Source organism: Hemitrygon akajei, chromosome 1 (assembly GCF_048418815.1).
Source record: "Hemitrygon akajei chromosome 1, sHemAka1.3, whole genome shotgun sequence".
In the NCBI taxonomy this organism is placed as follows: domain Eukaryota; kingdom Metazoa; phylum Chordata; class Chondrichthyes; order Myliobatiformes; family Dasyatidae; genus Hemitrygon; species Hemitrygon akajei.
This window is the reverse complement of record NC_133124.1, coordinates 25,714,717-25,738,542: the sequence shown is the minus strand read 5'-3', so window position 1 is coordinate 25,738,542 and position 23,826 is coordinate 25,714,717. Positions and strand designations below refer to the sequence as shown.

The 23,826-nt window shown below is 44.6% G+C and overlaps 1 protein-coding gene across 3 annotated transcripts in view; it reads right to left on the bottom strand.

The window, feature by feature from the left end:
* The window catches only part of znf704 (zinc finger protein 704), a 192,014-nt gene extending 170,440 nt beyond the window's left edge, over positions 1-21,574 (bottom strand). For all 3 annotated transcript variants that reach the window (XM_073039817.1, XM_073039834.1, XM_073039826.1), the window contains exon 1: positions 21,156-21,574. In XM_073039817.1, coding sequence (XP_072895918.1) covers positions 21,156-21,416 — 261 coding nt within the window. In that variant the 5' untranslated portion in view covers positions 21,417-21,574. The remainder of the gene's footprint in view (positions 1-21,155) is intronic.
* Between the last annotated feature and the right edge of the window lie 2,252 nt (positions 21,575-23,826).

Here is a 23,826-nt window from a genome sequence, read left to right as displayed (position 1 = left end):
CAGACTTATCGTCCACTGGGGTCAGTGGCACAGATTGTATCATCCACTGGGAAGAGAGGCACAGACTGTATCGTCCACTGGGGGCAGTGGCACAGACTGTATCGTCCACTGGGGTCAGAGGCACAGACTGTATCGTCCACTGGGGTCAGTGGCACAGACTGTATCGTCCACTGGGAAGAGAGGCACAGACTGTATCGTCCACTGGGGTCAGTGGCACAGACTTATCGTCCACTGGGGTCAGTGGCACAGATTGTATCATCCACTGGGAAGAGAGGCACAGACTGTATCGTCCACTGGGGTCAGTGGCACAGACTGTATCGTCCACTGGGAAGAGAGGCACAGACTGTATCGTCCACTGGGGTCGGTGGCACAGATTGTATCGTCCACTGGGGTCAGAGGCACAGACTGTATCGTCCACTGGGGTCAGTGGCACAGACTGTATCGTCCACTGGGAAGAGAGGCACAGACTGTATCGTCCACTGGGGTCAGTGGCACAGACTTATCGTCCACTGGGGTCAGTGGCACAGATTGTATCATCCACTGGGAAGAGAGGCACAGACTGTATCGTCCACTGGGGTCAGTGGCACAGACTGTATCGTCCACTGGGAAGAGAGGCACAGACTGTATCGTCCACTGGGGTCGGTGGCACAGACTGTATCGTCCACTGGGAAGAGAGGCACAGACTGTATCGTCCACTGGGGTCGGTGGCACAGACTGTATCGTCCACTGGGAAGAGAGGCACAGACTGTATCGTCCACTGGGGTCAGTGGCACAGACTGTATCGTCCACTGGGAAGAGAGGCACAGACTGTATCGTCCACTGGGGTCAGTGGCACAGACTGTATCGTCCACTGGGGTCAGAGGCACAGATTGTATCGTCCACTGGGAAGAGAGGCACAGACTGTATCGTCCACTGGGGTCGGTGGCACAGACTGTATCGTCCACTGGGAAGAGAGGCACAGACTGTATCGTCCACTGGGGTCAGTGGCACAGACTGTATCGTCCACTGGGGTCAGAGGCACAGACTGTATCGTCCACTGGGGTCAGTGGCACAGACTGTATCGTCCACTGGGAAGAGAGGCACAGACTGTATCGTCCACTGGGGTCAGTGGCACAGACTTATCGTCCACTGGGGTCAGTGGCACAGATTGTATCATCCACTGGGAAGAGAGGCACAGACTGTATCGTCCACTGGGGTCAGTGGCACAGACTGTATCGTCCACTGGGAAGAGAGGCACAGACTGTATCGTCCACTGGGGTCGGTGGCACAGACTGTATCGTCCACTGGGAAGAGAGGCACAGACTGTATCGTCCACTGGGGTCGGTGGCACAGACTGTATCGTCCACTGGGAAGAGAGGCACAGACTGTATCGTCCACTGGGGTCAGTGGCACAGATTGTATCGTCCACTGGGGTCGGTGGCACAGACTGTATCGTCCACTGGGGTCAGTGGCACAGACTGTATCGTCCACTGGGGTCAGAGGCACAGACTGTATCGTCCACTGGGGTCAGTGGCACAGACTGTATCGTCCACTGGAAAGAGAGGCACAGACTGTATCGTCCACTGGGGTCAGAGGCACAGACTGTATCGTCCACTGGGAAGAGAGGCACAGACTGTATCGTCCACTGGGGTCGGTGGCACAGACTGTATCGTCCACTGGGAAGAGAGGCACAGACTGTATCGTCCACTGGGGTCAGTGGCACAGACTGTATCGTCCACTGGGAAGAGAGGCACAGACTGTATCGTCCACTGGGGTCGGTGGCACAGACTGTATCGTCCACTGGGAAGAGAGGCACAGACTGTATCGTCCACTGGGGTCAGTGGCACAGACTTATCGTCCACTGGGGTCAGTGGCACAGATTGTATCATCCACTGGGAAGAGAGGCACAGACTGTATCGTCCACTGGGGTCAGTGGCACAGACTGTATCGTCCACTGGGAAGAGAGGCACAGACTGTATCGTCCACTGGGGTCGGTGGCACAGACTGTATCGTCCACTGGGAAGAGAGGCACAGACTGTATCGTCCACTGGGGTCGGTGGCACAGACTGTATCGTCCACTGGGAAGAGAGGCACAGACTGTTTCGTCCACTGGGGTCAGTAGCACAGATTGTATCGTCCACTGGGGTCGGTGGCACAGACTGTATCGTCCACTGGGGTCAGTGGCACAGACTGTATCGTCCACTGGGAAGAGAGGCACAGACTGTATCGTCCACTGGGGTCAGTGGCACAGACTGTATCGTCCACTGGGAAGAGAGGCACAGACTGTATCGTCCACTGGGGTCAGAGGCACAGACTGTATCGTCCACTGGGGTCAGTGGCACAGACTGTATCGTCCACTGGGAAGAGAGGCACAGACTGTATTGTCCACTGGGGTCAGTGGCACAGACTGTATCGTCCACTGGGAAGAGAGGCACAGACTGTATCGTCCACTGGGGTCAGAGGCACAGACTGTATCGTCCACTGGGGTCAGTGGCACAGACTGTATCGTCCACTGGGAAGAGAGGCACAGACTGTATCGTCCACTGGGGTCGGTGGCACAGACTGTATCGTCCACTGGGAAGAGAGGCACAGACTGTATCGTCTACTGGGAAGAGAGGCACAGACTGTATCGTCCACTGGGAAGAGAGGCACAGACAGTGACTCCTGCGGCTGATTGTTGTATGGGCATCAATTCTGGCACACAATTGCTCAGGCACCAAGTGTTACAGTTGCTCAGATACTGATTCTCCACTGCATAATTGTTCAGAAGTGAGACTCAGAGACTGCAAGTAATTGCCAAGTGGGAGTAACTATTTATTTAATTGTTCTCCAGGGAGACTGAGTGTTAACCAACTGCTCCCTAAAGCCAGTCAGCACCTGGAGAACTGTTTGCCTGTGGGGGGGTCAATGTTTGTGTAACGAAACCAGCGAGAATCCAACACCTATGTAGCTCTTCAGCAACGAGTCAGTGACAGTCCCACAGTCACTGGCTCCCACTGGGAACTCTAAGTTTCACTGGTGCGCAGTGCCAGAGGCACTCACTCTCACTGGGGAACAATTACACAGACACTGACTCTCACTGGGTACAAGTGTCATGGCACTGACCCTCGCTAGAGAACGGTGTTCCAGGTGCACCCTCCTGCTGGATCACGTGTGCCCACTTTCACTGAGAAACAGCTGTGCGCAGACAGATTCTCTGAGGTGGACACTGACCCTCAATATTCAGGATTCAAATTACATGTATTATCAAGGTTGTATAAATTATACATCTTGAGATTTGTTTGTTAACAGGCAGCCACTAACCACCGCGCTGAGTAAGAGGGAACACACACACACACACACACACACACACACACACACACACACACACACACACACACACACACACACACACACACACACACACACACACACACACACACACACACACACACACACACACACACACACACACACACACCAGAAGTAAACAACGACATTCCAAACCACAACGAGTCCTTGGATCTGCTCCCCAGAGCACCTGGAGTAGGCCGAAGCCCCGGTCTCAGTTCATCATATTAGTGGGCCAAAACTGGCAGAGATGACAGCTGTGGAAGCAGCTCACAGCCTCGGCGCTTTCAGAAGCAAAAGCACTCAACAACAGTGGCACAGACACTGAATCCCAGTGGAGTACGGTTGCAAAGACAGGGCATGAAGACCCACACTCAACACTTTCTGAACAACTTCTTCCCCTCTGCCATCAGATTTCTGAACCCATGGACACTCCCCCTTTTGAACCACCTATTTATTTATGACTGTACCTCATAGTAATTTGTTATGAAGTAAACTGCACTGCACTGCTGCCACAAAACAACAAATTTCACAACTTGTGCTCAGTAACTATGAAACTGATTCCGATGTACTTGTGTCAGATTCCAGCACCAGATTATAATGACTAAGCTAAAGAAAACTTCAAAATAAAGCCCTTACAACATTATCTACTCAAGCTTCTGTCATTATTAAATCCCACTTTAACTCCTTACTGAAAGATAATTAATTTGGTAATGCAACCAGTCAACAAGAGTGGTTCAGTCCATCAAAGTACAATGGAATAAGTTAGTCTCTTCATGAAAGACCTCCAAGAGGACTGCCACATTGTCGTTGGGTTTGGAGGCTTGCGTGCCTCAATGACGAGGAGAGCTACGTTGGCCGAAGTCAGGGCTTTATGCTTTGGCTTTTGGTAGGGTCACAAATGCCAAACAGGTCAAAGGATAGAGGCCAGACTAAGTGTGGTCCACCAGTCCTCCAGGTTCGGGGGTTCAGCTCAGGGCTAACAACCCTGACTGGTAAAGCAAAATTGTTACAGAAAGAGCAATGAAGAATCCTTCTATATCTGAGTGTGACTATATTCCTGAGCCTCCACCCAGGACTTGCAGGCGTGAATACTGATAGGGTGCTACCGACGAAGGAAGCCCCGAACATCACCAGAGATAGAGGACCTTCATTGCTGCCCTGAACGCCAGTGCTGTAATGGACAGTAGGTAAGTTCATAAAAGTACAAACTGAGTACTGGTCACAGACCCTGAAAACTCTTACGCTACACTTTACATCACACCAGCAAACAGTATCCCCAATGACGGTTTATGGATTTCCCATTATCACTGTAAATGGGAAACCATTCCAAGTTGGGCTTGGAGCTGGCTGAGTTTACAACTTTCTGCAGTTTTTACCGATCCTGTGCTGTGGCCCCTCCTTGTAAGATGGTAATGCAACCAGTCAGAATGCTCTCCATCTGTATAAATTTGCAAGAGTCTTTAATATCCTAACAAATCTCCCCAAACTCCTGATGAAATATGGCCACTGTTGTGCCTTCTTTGTTATTGCATCAGTATGTTGGTCTTCAGAGATGTTGACACCCAGGAACGTGAAATTGCTTATCCTTTCCACTGCTGATCCCTCGAGGACTGGTGTGCGTTTCCTTGACATCCCCTTCCTGAAGTTCACAATCAATTCTTTGGTCTTATTAACACTGAGTGCAAGGTTGTGGTTAACACCACTCAAGCAGCTGATCTACCTCACCTCTGTACACCTCCTCGTCACCATTAACAACAGCTGTGTCATTGGCAAATTTATAGATGGTGCTGGAGATGACCTTGACTTATACTTGAATAAAATTTGGATCTGCATTGCCTTGCCTTACATACTGTCCTGCCAGTATCTTCTGTCAAGGCTAAAGAAACAGTATTTTCCTTTTAGATTAATCCAAGAATGTCAGGAATCAGGCTCTATGCCCTGCTCTAGAGCTCTTCAAAAACTGGAAACGTTCGATGGCAAAAACAGATCCAGACACTTGAGGAGCAATCAGACTTTGCACTGTATAGTACAGCATGTGATTGGTTGAAGCCAAGTAATAGAGGCCATAGGTTAAGGGTGAAATGTGACATGTTTAAGAGGAACATGAGGGGGAGCTTCTTCACCCAGAGAGTGGTGAAAGTGTGGAACGAGCTGCCAGTGGAAGTGGTGGATATAGGTTTGATTTCAACATTTAAGAGAGATTTGAATAGGTACATGGATGGGAGGGGTATGGAGGGCTATGGTCCAGGTGCAGGTTGATGGGACTAAACTGGACTAGATGGGCCAAATGTCTGTTTGTGTGCTGTAGTGCTCCATGGCTCTAATTCAGAATTCTATTCCCTTTGTTTATTTCAGACTGACAAATATTTAAGGCTGACTTTACTATCAGTCCTGAATTCTTTCCAGCTTCATTTATTTCAGATTATTTGATCTATACATAAAGTACCAATTAATTAATCCGACAAGATTGAAGGTCGTTTTCCTGTCAGCATTTTACCCACTTGTTTCTATTAGTTGAACTCATCGTGAGTCCTAACTATAACCTTTGATTTAACCAATCATCCCTTCAGATGAATATGCAACACGGCTGCATGAAGTTCTTGAACCACAATTGTTAAATCACAGTACAACAAGCCTAGCACTGCCCCTACAAGTGACATCTTTGCCTTAATAAATACCCACTAATTTCTATCCTCAATCAGTTTCACGATAGTAATGAACTTTATCGAATGTTTCTTGGAAATCTGGAAAGATAATGGCAAATAAACATCTTCAATGGTAACAGGCACCAACATTCCCTGAAAAGGATGTACAAAGAGGATACAATATAGCTGATCAATAAAGGGACAGCACACAGTTAATGGTAGGCCCTTAATAGTGCTGATGTAGAGGGAGTCTAGGTCCATAGCTCTCTGAGAGTGGCTGCATAAGTTGATAGGGTAGTCAGGAAGGTGTATGACATGCTTGCCTTACTTAGTTGAGCCATTGAGTGCAAGTGTTAAGAAGTTACATCACTGATTTATCGAACTGTTTTTTAGGCTGTATCTGCATTCAATACTGCTCGCCCCATTACAGGAAAGATATGGGGGCTTTGGAGAGGGTGCAGAAAAGATGCCGCCTGGATTAGAATGTGCTATAAAGGAGAGCTTAGACAAACACGGGGTGTTTTCTGTGGGGCGGCACAGGCTAAGAGGAGACATGATAGAAGTTTACAAGATTATGAGAGGCACACATAGGCTAGAGAGCCAGAAGTCTCTTACTCCCCGATCAATATGGAAAAATAGGAAAAAAACAAGGAGAAGAGGGAGCTGGGCTATTTAGGAACACTGGAAAAACTACGTAGAGCAGCAGATCGTGGAGTGAATTCTAATTTAGGGAGAACAGAAAGGTTTAAATAGAGGGTGGAAGGAATAAGACAATAGACTGCAAAGGAGCATTGTCCTAGCAACATAAAATTACCTCTACCAAAGCTATATTTGCATTAGTTATCCATTTTGATATTTTCTAAGACTAGATGAACCTATTTACTAAAATCTGTCTATTGTTATGATCACTCCAGTGGTTAAAAAAAATTAACAGGACATTTGAAACAACAATTCCAAGCTCTACATCACTTAACTAAGACCATAAATTATTTGCATTGAATTACAGTCACAGATAGTCATTGAATTATACAGCACAGAAACAGGCCTTTCCCTGACAACCAAGTGTCTTCCTGAACCCCTGAGTTTCTCACTCAATCTTTAGACATCAAAAGGTAGTACACTTTACCACATTTCCCATATGATAACTATACATGCATCTCACATGGTGCTTGTACGAAAATTGTCTGTTCTCTTAACCTTGGATAAAATAGCTGTTTAAATATGCACAATGAGAAAGCACTAATAGATTTTTTTCCCAATAAAGTATTTTGAGTTGGGCATTCCAAAAATGAAAGGTTAAGTAAATTCCTAGATACAAGACCATAAGATATAGAAGCAGGATTAGGCCATTTGGCCCATCGAGTCTGCTCCACCATTTCATCATTGTTGATCCATTTTTCCCCTCAGTCCCAATCTCCTGTCTTTCCCCAAGATATAGCTTTAAAAAGGTTGCAATGCAGTGGTTCTGTGTTTCAGATGTCCACAGGATATCTGCAAACATGGAGTCTAGACCAATACATTTGACTAAAGAATTTTTCAGAAGAAAGGTGAAAACAATAACTATGATGAAAATTACAGGAGAACAACACAAATCTAGTCCAGAAGAAGAGGACAGCTTACGAAAGGTTCACAAAACTAGGTAACGATAGAGATCTAGAAGATTAAAAGGCTAGCAGGAAGGAGCTTAAGAATGAGATTATGAGAGCCAGAAGGGGCCATGAGATGGCCTTGGTGAGCAGGATTAAGGAAAACCCCAAACCATTCTACAAGTTTGTGAAGAGCAAGAGGATAAGACATGAGAGAATAGGACCCATCAAGTGTGACAGTGGGAAAGTGTGTATGGAACCAGAGGAGATAGCAGAGGTATTTAATGAATACTTCACTTCAGTATTCACTATGGAAAAGGAACTTGGCGATTGTACAGATGACTTGCAGCAGACTGAAAAGCTTGAGCATGTAAATACTAAGGAAGAGGATGTGCTGGAGCTTTTGGAAAGCATCAAGTTGGATAAGTCACCAGGACTGGACGGGATGTACCCCAGGCTACTGTGGGAAGCGAGGGAGGAGACTGCTGAGCCTCTAGCCATGATTTTTGCATCATCAATGAGGACGGGAGAGGGTCCGGAGGATTGGAGGGTTGCGGATTTGTTCCCTTATTCAAGAAAGGGAGTAAAGATAGCCCAGGAAATTATAGACCAGTGAGTCTTACTTCAGTGGTTGGTAAGTTGATGGAGAAGATCCTGAGAGGCAGGAATTATGAACATTTGGAGAGGCATAATATGATCAGGAATAGTCAGCACAGCTCTATCAAAGGCAGGTCATGCCTTACGAGCCTGTTTGAGATTTTTGAGGATGTGACTAAACACACTGATGAAGGGAGAGTAGTAGATGTAGTGTACATGGATTTCAGCAAGGCATTTGATAAGGTACCCCATGCAAGGTTTATTGAGAAAGTAAGGAGGGATGGGATCCAAGGGGACATTGCTTTGTGGATCCAGAACTCGCTTGCCCACAGAAGGCAAAAAGTGATTGTAGACAGGTCATATTCTGCATGGAGGTCGGTCACCAGTGGAGTGCCTCAGGGATCTGTTCTGGGACCCTTACTCTTCGTTATTTTTATAAATGACCTGGATAAGGAAGTGGAGGGATGGGTTAGTAAATTTGCTGATGACACAAAAGTTGGGGGTGTTGTAGATAGTGTGGAGGGCTGTCAGAGGTTACAATGGGACATTGATAGGATGCAAAACAGGGCTGAGATGTGGCAGATGGAGTTCAACCCAGATAAGTGTGAGGTGGTTAATTTTGTTAGGTCAAATATGATGACAGAATATAGCATTAATGTTAAGACTCTTAGCAGTGTGGAGGATCAGAGCGATCTTGGGGTCCGAGTCCATAGGACACTCAAAGCTGCTATACAGGTTGACTCTGAGGTTAAGAAGGCATACGGTGTATTGGCCTTCATCAACCATGGGATTAAGTTTAAGAGCTGAGAAGTAATGCTGCAGCTATATAGGACCCTGGTCAGACCCCAATTGGAGTACTGTGCTCAATTCTGGTCACCTTACTACAGGAAGGACGTGGAAACCATAGAAAGGGTGCAGAGGAGATTTACAAGGATGTTTCCTGGATTGGGAAGCATGCCTTGTGAGAATAGGTTGAGTGAACTCGGCCTTTTCTCCTTGGAGCGACGGAGAATGAGAGGTGGCCTGATAGAGGTGTACAAGATAATGAGAGGCATTGATCGTGTGGATAGTCAGAGGCTTTTTCCCAGGGCTGAAATGGCTAGCACAAGAGGGCATAGTTTTAAGGTGCTTGGAAGTAGGTACAGAGGAAATGTCAGGGGTAAGTTTTTTACGCATGGAATGGGCTGCTGGCGACAGTGGTGGAGGCAGAAACGATAGGGTCTTTTAAGAGACTCCTGGACAGGTACATGGAGCTTAGAAAAATAGGGCTATGAGTAAGCCTAGGTAGTTCTAAGGTAAGGACGTGTTCGGCACAGCTTTGTGGTCTGAAGGGCCTGTATTGTGCTGTAGGTTTTCTATGTTTCTCTGTTTCTAACTACAGAGCACCAAGCTACATGCAGCTGGTTGACAGCATGATTCCCATTTAGACTTCTTCCCTGCAAATCTTGACATACATTGTGGTCATAGAGAAACAGTATCCGGGCAACAGGAATCTGTCAATGCTGGCTGATTATTGTGGGACCCTTAAGCGAGAAGCCTCAGACCCTGAGTATAAACAAAAGCATCAACTAATTTGTTGTCCAGTGTAGTGGCTGGGGTCACCAGTCTTCTAAAAACTCTGCCCAGAAGAAGGCACAAGCCACTTCTGGAGGAAAATTTGCCAAGAACAATAATGATCAAAGACTATGATTCTCAACATCTTACGGCACAGCACGTGATGATAACGATGTATACAAATTGTCCTGCATTTTTTATATTACACAGTGTTAATATTTCAAATGCATTTCAATGGTTGTAAAGTGCTTTTAGCAAAGTTGTTATTTAAATTAACAGAATTATGTTTTTTTACCTTTACTGCTTATTTCCTTATAAGTTTATCAGACGCTGATAAAATGTCAGACAGTCTGGAGCTGCCCTATTTTGTTTCCTACAAGTTATGGATGAGTGAAAGAGATGACAAGTTGGAAAGCAAAAGAAACAAAGAGAAACGACTACCTCTGAAATATTGGCCGTTCTATATGTAATGTTCAACAAATGACAGATTAATTGCTTTTCAGCACTTTGAGTTAAAGGATGCTACAATCGAAACTTTCTGTGTTCAGTAAAAACAAAGGGACAAGCTGAGGTTTAACAAAATGCACATAAAGTTGATTTAAGACAAAGATAGTTTTCATCTGAGCTAATACAGCTGCCAAGAAATTCCAGCCAATGGTTCCTATGCACTAACCATTTGAAGAACTGACCTGCTGTTGGGTGTCGTGTGTAATGGTTGTGTGCAAGGTTTCAATCTCAAATTCTGCAAAGACAAACAAATTAAATCTGACAATTTGTGAGCCAACGTCAAATTTAAAAACTTGATAATGAGAGTTGTGATACTGATGTAAGAACCCTACTGAATCACTCAGGTCCTTGGAGGAAGGGAAACCTCCAATACTTTGGAGTCCCATATTACATGGCTGGTCAGGATAATGAGGGATTAATGGAGCCTTCAGAACAAAAACAAAAAAATACTGCTCCTTGAATGAAAAATCACTTTGCTCTGAAATACAAGAACAAACCTTCATAGTTACCTGTCACTATTAAAACTTACAACCCATTCACTGATAAAACTATGACAACAAGGAGATAGCCAATTAGGACTCAAAATGAGGAAGTATGTATTCACTTAGAGAGTTGCAAACAGAACACAGAACACCACAGCACAGTACAGACCTTTCGGCCCACAATGTTAGGCTGCCTTTGAACTCCATCTGCCACTTCAGAGGAGTCAAAGAATTTAAAGTACATTTATTATCAAAGTATGTATGCAGTATACAACCCTGAGATTCGTCTTCCCCACAGACAGTCGCAAAACAAAGAAAACTGTGGAACCCATTCAAAGAAAAAATGTCAACACCCCCCCCCCCAACAATGTGCAAAAATACAAATTGCACAATCGGCAGCAAGATCGTGAACCCAACCCCCCTCCCGCGCAAACAGCACAAGAAGGAACGAGCGAAAACATAGAACATAAAACACAAAATCAAAAGAGTCCATATTCATTTCAGCTTAAATGCTCATCATCTAAGGCCACTCCGTTTCAAAGTAGCCCAAAATAGCAAAATAGCAACAGAGAAATGATCGACCAAGAACTACAGTCCAATCTACAAACCGCAGACACAGAACTTCGGTACCATCCTCGGACAGCATTGAGGAAGAGAGAGAGACGATTCGAATGCAAGGGCCCTCCCTCGGCAGCAGCAAGTGAGAGGGAGAGAGACTGTCACACGTTGACAACTTCCTTTGGGAGCAGCGAGCAAAAAGCTGGTAGACCGCGCTGAAAACTCACTTCGATGTTTTCTATCTCCTCGGTCCAGCTTTGCATCTTGTCAACATCCTGTTACAACCTACGAAAACCTTCTACACTACCCACAGCTCCACGAACCTTCATGTCATCTGCAAGCTTGCCAACCTACCACTTCCTCATCCAAGTCATTTATAACCACCCCAACAAAAAGCAAGGGTCCCAGAACAGATCCCTATGGAACACAACTGGACACCGACCTCCAGGCAGAAAAACACTCCACCCACAGACTCTGGAGTTTTCCAGACCGGAGGATTCTGTAAATGCTCAATCACTGAGTATATTTAAAACCAAAATTGATAGACTTTTAGGAACTAAAGGGATCACAGAATCTGAGGATCAGGCCAGAAAAAGGAATTGATACGCAACATCAGTCATAATGTCATTGAAAAGCTGAGTGAGTTCAAGGAGCCTGTGGCTTGTCTCTTAAATAACAGTAAACATTCATTTGCTATTCGGAAAAGTGCTGTTAAATATTACAGAAATGCACTTAAATAGTCAGAACCAGAATCAGGTTTATTTTCACCAACCTGTGTCATGAAATTTGTTTGGTGGGTGGTGGGCGCTGACGTTCTTTTCCTGAAATGGGCGGGGGGAGGGGAGGTTGTTGCTTTGCTGCTGCTTTCGTGGGGGGGGAGAGGGGGCTTTGGGGTTCTAAAGCTTTTCTGTTGTTCAATCTTTTGGGGTGATTCTGCTTTTCATGGATGTCTACGAAGACCAAATGTTTCAGGTTGTATATTGTACACATTCTCTGATAACACATGGAACCATTTTACTGACAGATAGACCTCAGTATGTGCGGTTGGGAGACTGTAGGTCTGACACAGTGGTCAGCAGCACAGGAGCGCCACAGGGAACCGTACTCTCTCCGGTCCTGTTCACCCTGTACACATCTGACTTCCAATATAACTCGGAGTCCTGCCATGTGCAGAAGTTCGCTGATGACACGGCCATAGTGGGGTGTGTCAGGAATGGACAGGAGGAGGAGTATAGGAAACTGATACAGGACTTTGTGATATGGTGCAACTCAAACTACCTGCGTCTCAATGTCACCAAGACCAAGGAGATGGTGGTGGACTTTAGGAGATCTAGGCCTCATATGGAGCCAGTGATCATTAATGGAGAATGTGTGGAGCAGGTTAAGACCTACAAGTATCTGGGAGTACAGTTGGACGAGAAGCTAGACTGGACTGCCAACACAGATGCCTTGTGCAGGAAGGCACAGAGTCGACTGTACTTCCTTAGAAGGTTGGCGTCATTCAATGTCTGCAGTGAGATGCTGAAGATGTTCTATAGGTCAGTTGTTGAGAGCGCCCTCTTCTTTGTGGTGGCGTGTTGGGGAGGAAGCATTAAGAAGAAGGACGCCTCACGTCTTAATAAGCTGATAAGGAAGGCGGGCTCTGTCGTGGGCAAAGTACTGGAGAGTTTAACATCGGTAGCTGAGCGAAGAGCGCTGAGTAGGCTACGGTCAATTATGGAAAACCCTGAACATCCTCTACATAGCACCATCCAGAGACAGAGAAGCAGTTTCAGCGACAGGTTACTGTCGATGCAATGCTCCTCAGACAGGATGAAGAGGTCAATACTCCCCAATGCCATTAGGCTTTACAATTCAACTGCCAGGACTTAAGAACTTTTTTAAAGCTATTATTAATGCTTTTTGAGTTAGTGATTTAGATGCATATCATATTATTACTGAGTTAAGTATTGTATGTAATGAGTTTTTGCTACAACAAGTGTATGGGACATTGGAAAAAATGTTGAATTTCCCCATGGGGATGAATAAAGTATCTATCTATCTATCTATCTATCTACTGATAAGTTTACTCTGAACTGTAACACTTGGTGGCCATGCTGATCTTTCTAAGGGAAGCAGGTGGGGGAAATTCAAGAGCAAGTTACTTGCAGTAGTCTTAGCCAAAGTACTTAAGGAATAGTATAATTCCAACTGACTATTCAATTTGCACACATAATAAACACCCACACTGCAAATACTCTATCAAGGTCATTTTATTTTCTGCTGTTTATTCTCTAATATTTTTACCAAGGTGAAGTCTGAAATGCTTAGAGGTCTTTGCCCTCCCTATCACTGTAGTGACAGCTGGAATCCTGTGTATAGTTCATATTAACACACAACTGGAAGAAAATGGATGCACTGAAATAGTAAGTACAGAAGAGATTCACCAGAGTTGTTGTCTGGGATAAGACAAACTGGAGAGGCTGGAAAAAGAATTTAGTGCTTTCCAGTTGTATATGATGAATAAGTTCTTTGCGGGCTTCCAGCTGGGTACAAATATCGGTTTTAATCGGCGTTTTGATGACAAACTCTGCCATCTTCATCAGGGATGATGCCCGGGCATGTCCAGTCTGGTGGCACTTATAACCCCGTCGTCAATCCATCCTGATTGGCTAGTCCTCATCCAATCAGGTTTCCACTGTCCCACCTCGTTTACCTTTGAAATCCATTTTTTACTTAGATTGAGACTTTCTTCGTTAAAATCCTTTCTCCTCTAGTTTTATTTCAATAGCTCCCTTCACCAGGCGCTCCCAAAAGCCGTAGGCGCGGCATAGGCAGTTTTGTGCTGTCGAAGTCAATCCTATGGCCATTGCGAATGGGAGAGGCTGGACTTGGTTTGCTTGGAGCAGAGAAGACTGTGGTGGTGGAGTTGTGTGGAAAACCTCAATAGTGCTAGAAAATTGCGGTGGAAAAGCTAGGGTAGATAATAAGTACGGCGTGGGGCTAGAAACCCCATTTTATAAAACTCCAGTGCTACAGAAGCTCCAGAGATCTGACCCATGGGAGAGGAAGGATACACCAAGTAAATGGAGTACATCTGGGGCAACTTGAAAGACTGGCCCAGGACAGAAGATTCTGGCGAGCTGCTGTCGGCTGCCTATACCCCAGTAGAGATGATGGAGCTTAAAAAGAAAATAATAAGTACACATAGACAATCAGTGTATTAACTAATAACTAACTAACAGTGTACATACGGCCACACTCAGTAACTTGTACATTGTGTTTTACAGGATTGCTTTTACATTTATATTTATTGTGTTTTTATGCTTATTGTGTTTTTTCAATGCTGCATCAGATCTGGAGTTAACAATCGTTTTGTTCTCCTTACACTTAGTGGCAATAAGTATCTTAAATCCTGAATCTTGAAGAAATGTTTCTCCACAGCAGAAATAGCTAAAATCTGATTTAGAAGGGATAAGGGTGGATTTTTTTTCTCACTCAAAGTGTGTTTGAAATCTGGGAGACACTTCCTGTTGGGAGGCAGGTGCTCTCACAGTGTTTACAGTGACTCAGTATTTGAAATGCTATGGCATTGAAGGCAGAGTTCTGGAAAAATAGGATTGGCGGGGACTGAAGGGTTTGGTTCTACGTTGCGTAACTCTAGAGTTTTATGACACTTGAAGATCTCAGCACTCCTCCAGCACCCTAGTGTTCATCCCAATTTTGATTTCTCCACCAGTGGTGTCAATGTTTTTGGCCAAACTCAGTTTTAATTTCCTCCAAGACTCTCCATGTCTCCCTAAGTTGGTCCTTAACATTTACTTTCAAGTTTTAATCATGTGACTCAATATCCTCTACTGCAGTTCTGCATGTTTCGATAACCCCCTTGTGTAGCAGCTTGGAATGCTGCACTGTACCAGACTGAAGGCACTAAATAAATGCAAGATGTTCAAATTGCCCTGTGTCACGTTTGCAGTGCTCACGAATTATCACAGAATTCTAGCCTGATCTGTGAGCAATGTGACTTTAGGTAGGGCCACTCTGAGGGGGATTTTGTAGGTGATCTCCCTTATAAGCAGCTCACTGGTGAATCTTGTTATGTATTTTCCCTTTCCGTGTAAATGTATCATCGTATTTGCTCTTCCTTCTCCTGGTAACTCCACTGTGTAAAATTGGGGCTCTTCACTAGCTCCTTATTGCCCAGAACACATGGAGTTCATTTCCATCCTGCCTCTCAAACACATTCACAGCATCACCTAAGGACAATATTCTGAAATGCCCTTACTTCTGTACAACAAGTTAACATTAAAAACTCAGCTCCTCACTTTTATAAGAATCATCACCCTAAATCTGCACTGCACCTAAACTGAATCCATTTCTATGCCCATATTTTCAACAATCTTCCAAATTCCATGACCTCCATACCTACAAGGAGTTCTGGTTTACTGTTAATGAATTTAACAGCAAGATTTCATTATAACTTTCCTTTCTCGTTCTCATTCGGCATCCAGCTGGCTAAGTAAACAAAGATGTGGAGGCATGGTCTGGGACATGACAATGGAAGGGGTAGAAGCAGGCTGCTTGAATCTCCTCCATCATTCAGTAGGATCAAACATAATCCCGTGCTTTCATTTTCCTGATTCCCACGTCTCGCAGTTCCCTCAGCATCCAAGAATCTATCAATTTCAGCCTTGAATTTTGTTAGTTCTCTAAGAAAGGGGGGGGGGGTTCCAAAAAATTACAGCCATCTGCATGATTAACCTTGGCAATAGCTGCTTGGCAATTAGGAAGGAGATTGGGACTTGAGTTTGGAAAGACACAGAGAGAGGTAGATAGAGGCAGAGGGAGAATTGGCTGATTGCAATGGGAGATAAAGCAAAATAAAGGTTTACTTTTTCCAAAATTGAACATACTTATTCAAATAAAAGATAAAATTGTAAATAACATACTAAAATCATTCTTACTATTCATATATACCTACGGTTCATGAGAATTTGCTGTTGTTAATTTTTAAACACTGACTTAGTGACAATTGTCCTTGTGCCAACTGCATTATGGGAAACAAGGCCAGAATGCAAAGGGTGAGGGGGGAGGGAGAATGAGATGCCAGCAGCACAGAGTTCTAGCTACCACAGCCTGTCCAAGTCAGATAGAGCCACATGCCAAGGCAGCAGGTGGCTGTTTCACTTTTAATTCATTATTTTTAAATGAGAGCACTTAAAAATGCAAATTTAAATTTGGTGAAGCAACAATAACAGTGTTGTAGCATCCGCACACCTATTCCAACACGCAAACTTACCGTGTGGGCAGTGAGTAGATTATAATTGCAAAATAAATGAATTTATTATGCCAGCAGCAGTCAGCTGGAAACCTACAAAAGTAAATTTTTTAACTAGAAAAATATGAAAATATAAAAATATGATTTAAATATCAAACCCACGTCATGCAGATGAACCAAAGATTTTCCATCCTATGTGCATTCTAACATTGCTATTCAATACAATGTTATACCTCTCTAAAGATCAGTATCAAGTTTATTGTCATTTAACTATATACTGTATATGTATATAACGTACTTAACCAAATAATGTAAATATAAACAAGAAAATGTTTCTCCGAACCAGGGTGTAAAGTACAGTAGTACGCATAACACACAATAACTTAACAAGGTAAGAATAAAATCTACAGATGGATTATACATAAATAACAAACTATAGTGCATTAATATTAAATATTGTACTGGAACAGATTAACCAGTGACACTTCAAATACGATGTGGCAGGGAGTTCAGAAGCCTAATAGCCTGGGGGAAGAAACGGTTTCTCATTCTAACTGTTCTTGTTTTTATGCATTATAGTCTCCTGCCTGACTGTAGAAAGTCAAAGAGGATGCTAGATGGATGGGTGGGATCTTTAATAGGGCCCTACATACACAGCGCTCGTGATAAATGTCCCTCATGGATGGTAGGCAAATCTCTCAATATTTTAGATTGAAATTTCTTTCTCCGTGAAGAAATGACAGTCTTTCGAGTTAAATCACTTCTTTGAGAAGTTTAAGCTAACTGGAAAATATGATTAGCAATTTGGGAATTATGCAAAGCTTTAAAAAAAAGTCCTTAAGATCTGTTGGGCAATATCACTCATGGTCATAAGATAACCAAATGGCCTGCTTGTGATTCACCTCCCACTGAACTGTATTCCCGGCCATTCCAAACGCCTTTGTACTTCATTAAAGATTGAGAGAACAGGGATTTGTGGTAAGATAGGAACAGACCAGAAGAATGTTAAGAAATTAAACAAAGTGAATTTACATCTGGAAAAGTAACCAGTGAGCAATTATCACACTGAATCATGGCGCAGATTGTGGAGTATCTCAGACTTATACAATTAAATGAAATGCTTGCAGGGTTTCAGAAGCATGGGGTGGAGGGCAATCTCATGAAAACTATCGAATGTTCAAAGACCTCGATAGAATGAATGTGGAGAGTATGTTTCCTATGGTGAGGGTGTCTAAGACTACAGGACAAAGCTTCAGAACAGAGAGATGTCCTTTTAGAACGGAGAAGAGGAGGGATTTCTTTAGCCAGGGTGGAATTTGTTGCCACAGGTGGCTGTGGAGACCTAGTAACAGGGTGTATTTAAGGCAGAGGTTGATAGATTCTTGATTGGCCAGGGCATGAAGAGATATAGGGAGAAGGCAGGGGATTGGAGCTGAGAAGGAAATGGATCAGCCATGATGAAATGGCAGAGCAGACTCGATGGGCCAAATGACCTCATTCTGCTCCTAGATCTTTTGGCCTTACAGTCCAAATACTCCGAAACATAGAAAGTACAGCACAGCTATAAGCCCTACAACTCACCATGTCTGTGCTGACTATGATTCCACTAATTAAACCAATCTCATCTGTTCAAACATAGACCCTATCCCTCTATTCTCTGCCTTTGCATGGTGCAGTCCAAATCCTTCTTCAATATTGCTATTGTAGCTGCATATTCGACCTGCACTGGCGGAATATTCCAGGCACCTATCATAAAAAAAAACTTGCCTTGAACATCCTCATTAAACTTTCCTTCTCTCACCCCACATAAGGCGATAAGATGTAGGAGCAGAATTAGGCCATTTGGCCCATCAAGTCTGTTCTGCCATTTCATCATGGCTGATCCATTTTCCCTCTCAGCCCCAATCTCCTGCCTTCTCCCCATATCCCTTCCTGTCCCAACTAATCAACCTCTGTCTTAAATATACCAAAATGACTTGGCCCCCACAGCCGCCTGTGGCAACGAATTCCAGATTCACCACTCTTTGGCCTTAAGAGATTCCTCCTGATCTCCGTTCTAAATGGACTCCTCTCTATTCTGAGGCTGTGTCCTCCGGCCTTGGACTCCCTCACCAAAGGGGACATCCTCTCCACATCTACTCTGTCGAGGCCTTTCAACACATGATAGGTGTCAATGAGATGCCCCCTCTTTCTTCTGGTACGGCTTCCAGGACTTGGCAGTTTCACCCTGATAAAAGACTCTGACCATCTAACCTGTCAATGCACCTCACAATTATGGATTCTATCAAGTCCCCCTCCCACAGCCTGTGACACTCCAAAGAAAAAAACAACCCTACTTTGTCCAGCCTCTCTTTATAACTAACAGGTTCTAAACCTGCCAACATCCCAGTGTCTCTCTTCTACACCTCATTCAAAGCCTCTGCCTTTCGTATGGTAAACAGAACTGCACACAATGCTCCAAATGAGTGTTTACATTGCTAATGGTGGGAGATGCAGGGGTTGGGCCAGGAGAGGAGGAGAAAATTTGACAATGAACTGCTGCAGACCTCATTGCTTCCAGCATCAAAAAAGGTCTCTTAACTTGAAAATGATTTTTAAGTAATTCAAATACTGATTTTAAACTATTTGTAGGCTATGCTTGGAGACTGCTTTTGAAGAGGCTTGTATGAGAGGATCCAATCAGATTCACCAAAAGGTCATTCAGAAGTCAACAACACCAGTACTGGGAAAATGCATGTAAATAAATTTACAAATAATTGTAAAAAGCGTCTACCTTCTACTCAGATTTTAATTTCTTCACAACAATTCCAACATTTTTCTCCTGATTTTATTTTATTGTGAAATATCTTTCATGACAGAAGATCAGCTGAAAATATGAATATTTCCAACGAGTGCCCTTCTCCACAAAAGTTGCACCTGAGAACCTGTCACAAGACCCCCTCCATTTTATACTCCCTCCTCTAGGAGGCAGTTGGAAGTTGCTGAAGCATCTGCAGAATGTTAAGCACAACCCTCTATGCTCCCACCTATGGCACAGGTTAGTGAGCGTACAATTCACTAAACCCAATGCACTCACAGCACAATTGTTCATAGTTGCTTTTCAGTACAAAACCCATAAGCTACATTTTACAATCCTAACTCGAGAAATCACATAAAAGTGATCCATGAAAAACAAAGGAGACAAAGACCGTTGGCTTATGAGCGTTATGTTTGGATGCTGTGATGGGAGAATGAATCAACTGAGCAATGTTCTCCTGACGGCCTGTTTTAGCTCTTTTTTAAATGTTTACCTGAGTTATATTTAGGAACTTTACACAATCTGGTGTGAGAACGTTTAAAGCAAGCAGCACACAAGATTATTAAATAACAAATTATAATGCTGGTATCAAACATAATTAGAGAAGAATGATGTGGTTGAAATACAGGCAATCTCAAGCATTACTTTAATAGGCTATTTTGTGTGTTTTAATAAGCTATTGATCTATCAATGTGCCTTTGTTGCAATCGTTTCGAAAGACAGACCGGTGCCAATCCTCTGTAAACAATCTAACACTGCATAATATTGATGAAAACCAACACCATGCGCAATGAGGGGGTCACAGTCCTTTCCAAAATATCTTTTCTACGCAAGTATTTCTACTTCCTCATCTTCTGCATACACAGTTCTTGAATGTAATCTGCAACAGTTAACATGTTAAATGGTTCCAAAGTGACCGCACCAGGAGGTGGGGCGGGACTTGGGGGGGGGGGGGGGGGGGGGCCTTGCCCTCTGCTCGTGATCGGGTCGAAAGACCACGTCCGATTGTTTGGGTCCACTGTACGTTGTTCTTCCCCGAGCAGGGCAGCGGACGTACTGTCATCAGTGCAGCAACTCCAACACACCCGCGCACAACCTTTCAATGAAGCTTTTCATTCAATCCAGGTTTGATTGACTGCAGTGTTTACTTAAAGCTCTAGTAAACAGGCGGCACACACACACACACACACTGCGGCTGATCTACAATAACCCCGGCTTCTCCTCTCAGAACAGGGAATTTTGGCGCGATTCTTCCCAAGGCTCCCTCCGTGTTGTTTGTTTGTGTTCCTGTTTGCGTGTGCCCGTGCCCAGCGCTTTAGCAGGCTCCGCTGCCCAGGTGAGCAGCGAGCGACACGTTTCGCAGACCCGCTCCCCACCCGCGGTGCCCTCGCCCACTCGCTCAAAAGTGCGGCGGCGGCGGCGGACCACCACACAAAACGCGAAACCTCAAAACATCCGAAAGCGAAGCGGCAGCGAAAAGCTGCTGGTGGAGATCTATCTCCCCTCGACCCGGTGTCGTGGAGAAATGAAAAACCCCACCGGCGGGCGGGCTGTGTCAAGTAACACCGCGTGTTTGAGCTTAACAAGTAGCCGACTGGCCGGAGTCAGATGGAGGATGAATGACCCACCCTCCCGACAGACCGAGACCCACAAAGGGTCCAGCGGGGGCTCAGGAGCCTCCGAAGGTACCCGGGGGGGAGGGGGCTCGGCTCGGCTTCAGTCGCCAGATCTCAGCGGGAGGGTGGTGGTGCAGGTGGTGTTATGATTCTCTGCCTCTCACTGGTGGTATGACAATATTTGGAAGCACACGATGGCAAAACCGGCACATTCCCAATCCACATCTCTGTTTCAGTTACACACCTTTTCTCTGCATTTCATCTGCACTTTGCTGACGTGGTGGTGCAAACCGGGTCCCATCACGACGATCTCCTCCTCCGGGTATTCCCGCAGGGTGCCATCCTCCAGCATGACCATGTATAGGTTGCATCGCCCCCCGCACTCCTTGTTTTCGGATTTCAGCGCCTGGATCACCCCGGGGATAAGCTGCCCATCTCCGGCCGGACTAGGAGCGCAAACCCGGCTGCCCAGAATCGATCTCTTTGCAGAACGACGAGCTTGCATCGCGAGGTTTCTTCACCCCCTTCGATTAGTTTTATTGTATGAAATTATATGCAAACATGCAATTGCAAAAATAACTAAATGTTAATTTTTTTTCTCTCAAAAACAAACCAAACCACAAACCGCCCGGCATTCAGAGCAGAGTTGTTTGTTTTCGTAGCCCTCGCAAAGCTGACATTGCAACTTGCAAAATTAGAAATGGACTTCAGAACAGCGGAATGAATGCCTATACTGTATTTTTCTCTCTTTTTTTCTCTCTGAATCAATTCTGAAAAAACTGGGGTATTGCAGAACTGCAGTATTTTAATCAATAGATTTTAAGTCGAGAAAATAGAAAATCGAGACTGAGAGATAAACAGAGAGGAACATTTAAAAATAAATTTGCTTTCTCGATTCAAATTCATTTATTCACTCTGTAATCTTTTCACATACTTTTTACATCTTTTTCTGTTATTTAATCCCCATTAAGTGTTCATAAATATTCACCTGTTGACGTTAGTGATAACTAACAATAATCTGCAAGGTAGAGTTTTATCAAATAAAAGATAGTATAGATTCACAAAAGGAGATACTGAGTCATAGAAAAGAGCAGCTCAGAAATAGGCCATTCGGCCCATCCAGTCCATGCTTAAACCATTTAAACTGCCTCCCATCGACCTGCACCGGGACCATAGCCCTCCATTCCCCTATCATCCATGTACCTTACTCAATCGTCCCACGCACCACTTGCGCTGGCAGCTCGTTCCACACTCTCACGACCCTCTGAGTGAAGAAGTTTCCCCTCATGTTCCCCTTTGAACTATTCACCTTTCACCGTTGACCATTAACAGACGAGGTATCACAGCAGCGGATCACAACTTTGAACTGTTGTGGATTTAGGAGTGGAATTTGAAATTTAGGCAAACACAGCTCAGTGAGTAAATACACGTGGGAGTAATCAGAAGGCCAGAAATCGTGATTTCACAGAGTGATAATGGAATTTAGTTGATAAAATGGAAGAAATATCAATTTGCAAGTAAAGGTGAAAGTTATGAAATACAGGTGCTATTGTAGAGCCAATGTGGGTCTGCAGATTTTGGGTGTCTCGAGCTGGGACACCACCAAGAGTTTTGAATAGCATCAAGTTTTACATGAAGTTAAACCTTGCACAGAGACTGATGCATTCGCAGATTATGAAAACTAACTGACACAGATTCGCAGTGGAGCCTTGTTTCTCGTTTCAGAGAGTCCGGCCAGCCGATCCACACTCCGGTTTAAATTACTTTCCGCGCTTTCCCTGGGAGTGGCCCTCCGTACCGGCGGAATGCTGCCCGCCCCCTCACTGTAACCATGTGCTGCTCCCGACGGCGCCCCGAGCCCATTGGCTGCGAGGAGTGCACGCCTCCGGCAGTAATTCACTGTCCAACGCCGTGCACTCACTCGGCAGAGCGGCGGCGGAGCTGGTGCCGAGCGGACGCCGTTGGGCTGGCACGCCGCTATCCCCTCTGCTGCCCCGTCCCGGCCTGCTGTCGCAGTCTCCCGGGGCAAAGAGGATGAGTATCAAGCTGTAGGATCTGACCCACTAGCTCGGTGATCGCATGTATTATTAGTTCAGGCTTTCAAATTCCCACGTCGCCGAGATCGTTCTGCTTTAAACAGTAGGACATTTCAGAGGCTGTGCGTAACTCCAACTAGATAAAGTAAACCATACCTACTTAAGAAATTAGAGTTCCAGTAAAATATTACTTCGCCGCTGTGTATATTCGGGCAGCACGTGCTTCAGAACAACAATCTGCTGTACGGACTCAGTGGGTCGAGCAACATCTGTGAACAACGGGTCCTATTGCAGGTTTTCGACCCGAAATTCCTTTCCAACAGCCCCACCACAGATACTGCCCGAGCCGCTGACATCCTCCAGCAGATGTTGCTCCGGATTCGAGCACCTCCCGCACCTCGATAAACTCAGGGTAGGTATTCCACTGAGGGATAACAGTAAAGTCCAAATTATTTTATTCAAAATTATCCGTGTTACAGCAGTTTATTGCTAAGGATAATCGACCTGCTTTCTATGAACACCGAGGTCGCTGGGCTGAAAACTCCGATAGCTCAGTCGGTAAAAAAAAAATGCGAGGGAGTATTTTTCTGTTGATTTTATTAGTCAAAGTTCAAAGTAAAAATGTATTATCAATAGGCATATATGCCGTAAAACGAGTATTTTTAAGTAGCCAGGTAAACTTTGGGTGTGAGGTGAATAGTTCAGATTGGGTTGTGATCCACTGCCTGATTAGATGACTTCGTTCCTATCAGTATTTTTGGATGAAGAATGGTGATTTGTTGTAGATGCCAGTAACCTGCTTGAAATCCTGAATGTCAGGAATGGAAGAATGCGTGACATTTTGTTAAAACAAAACAAGATTTAAGGCAACCATCAACA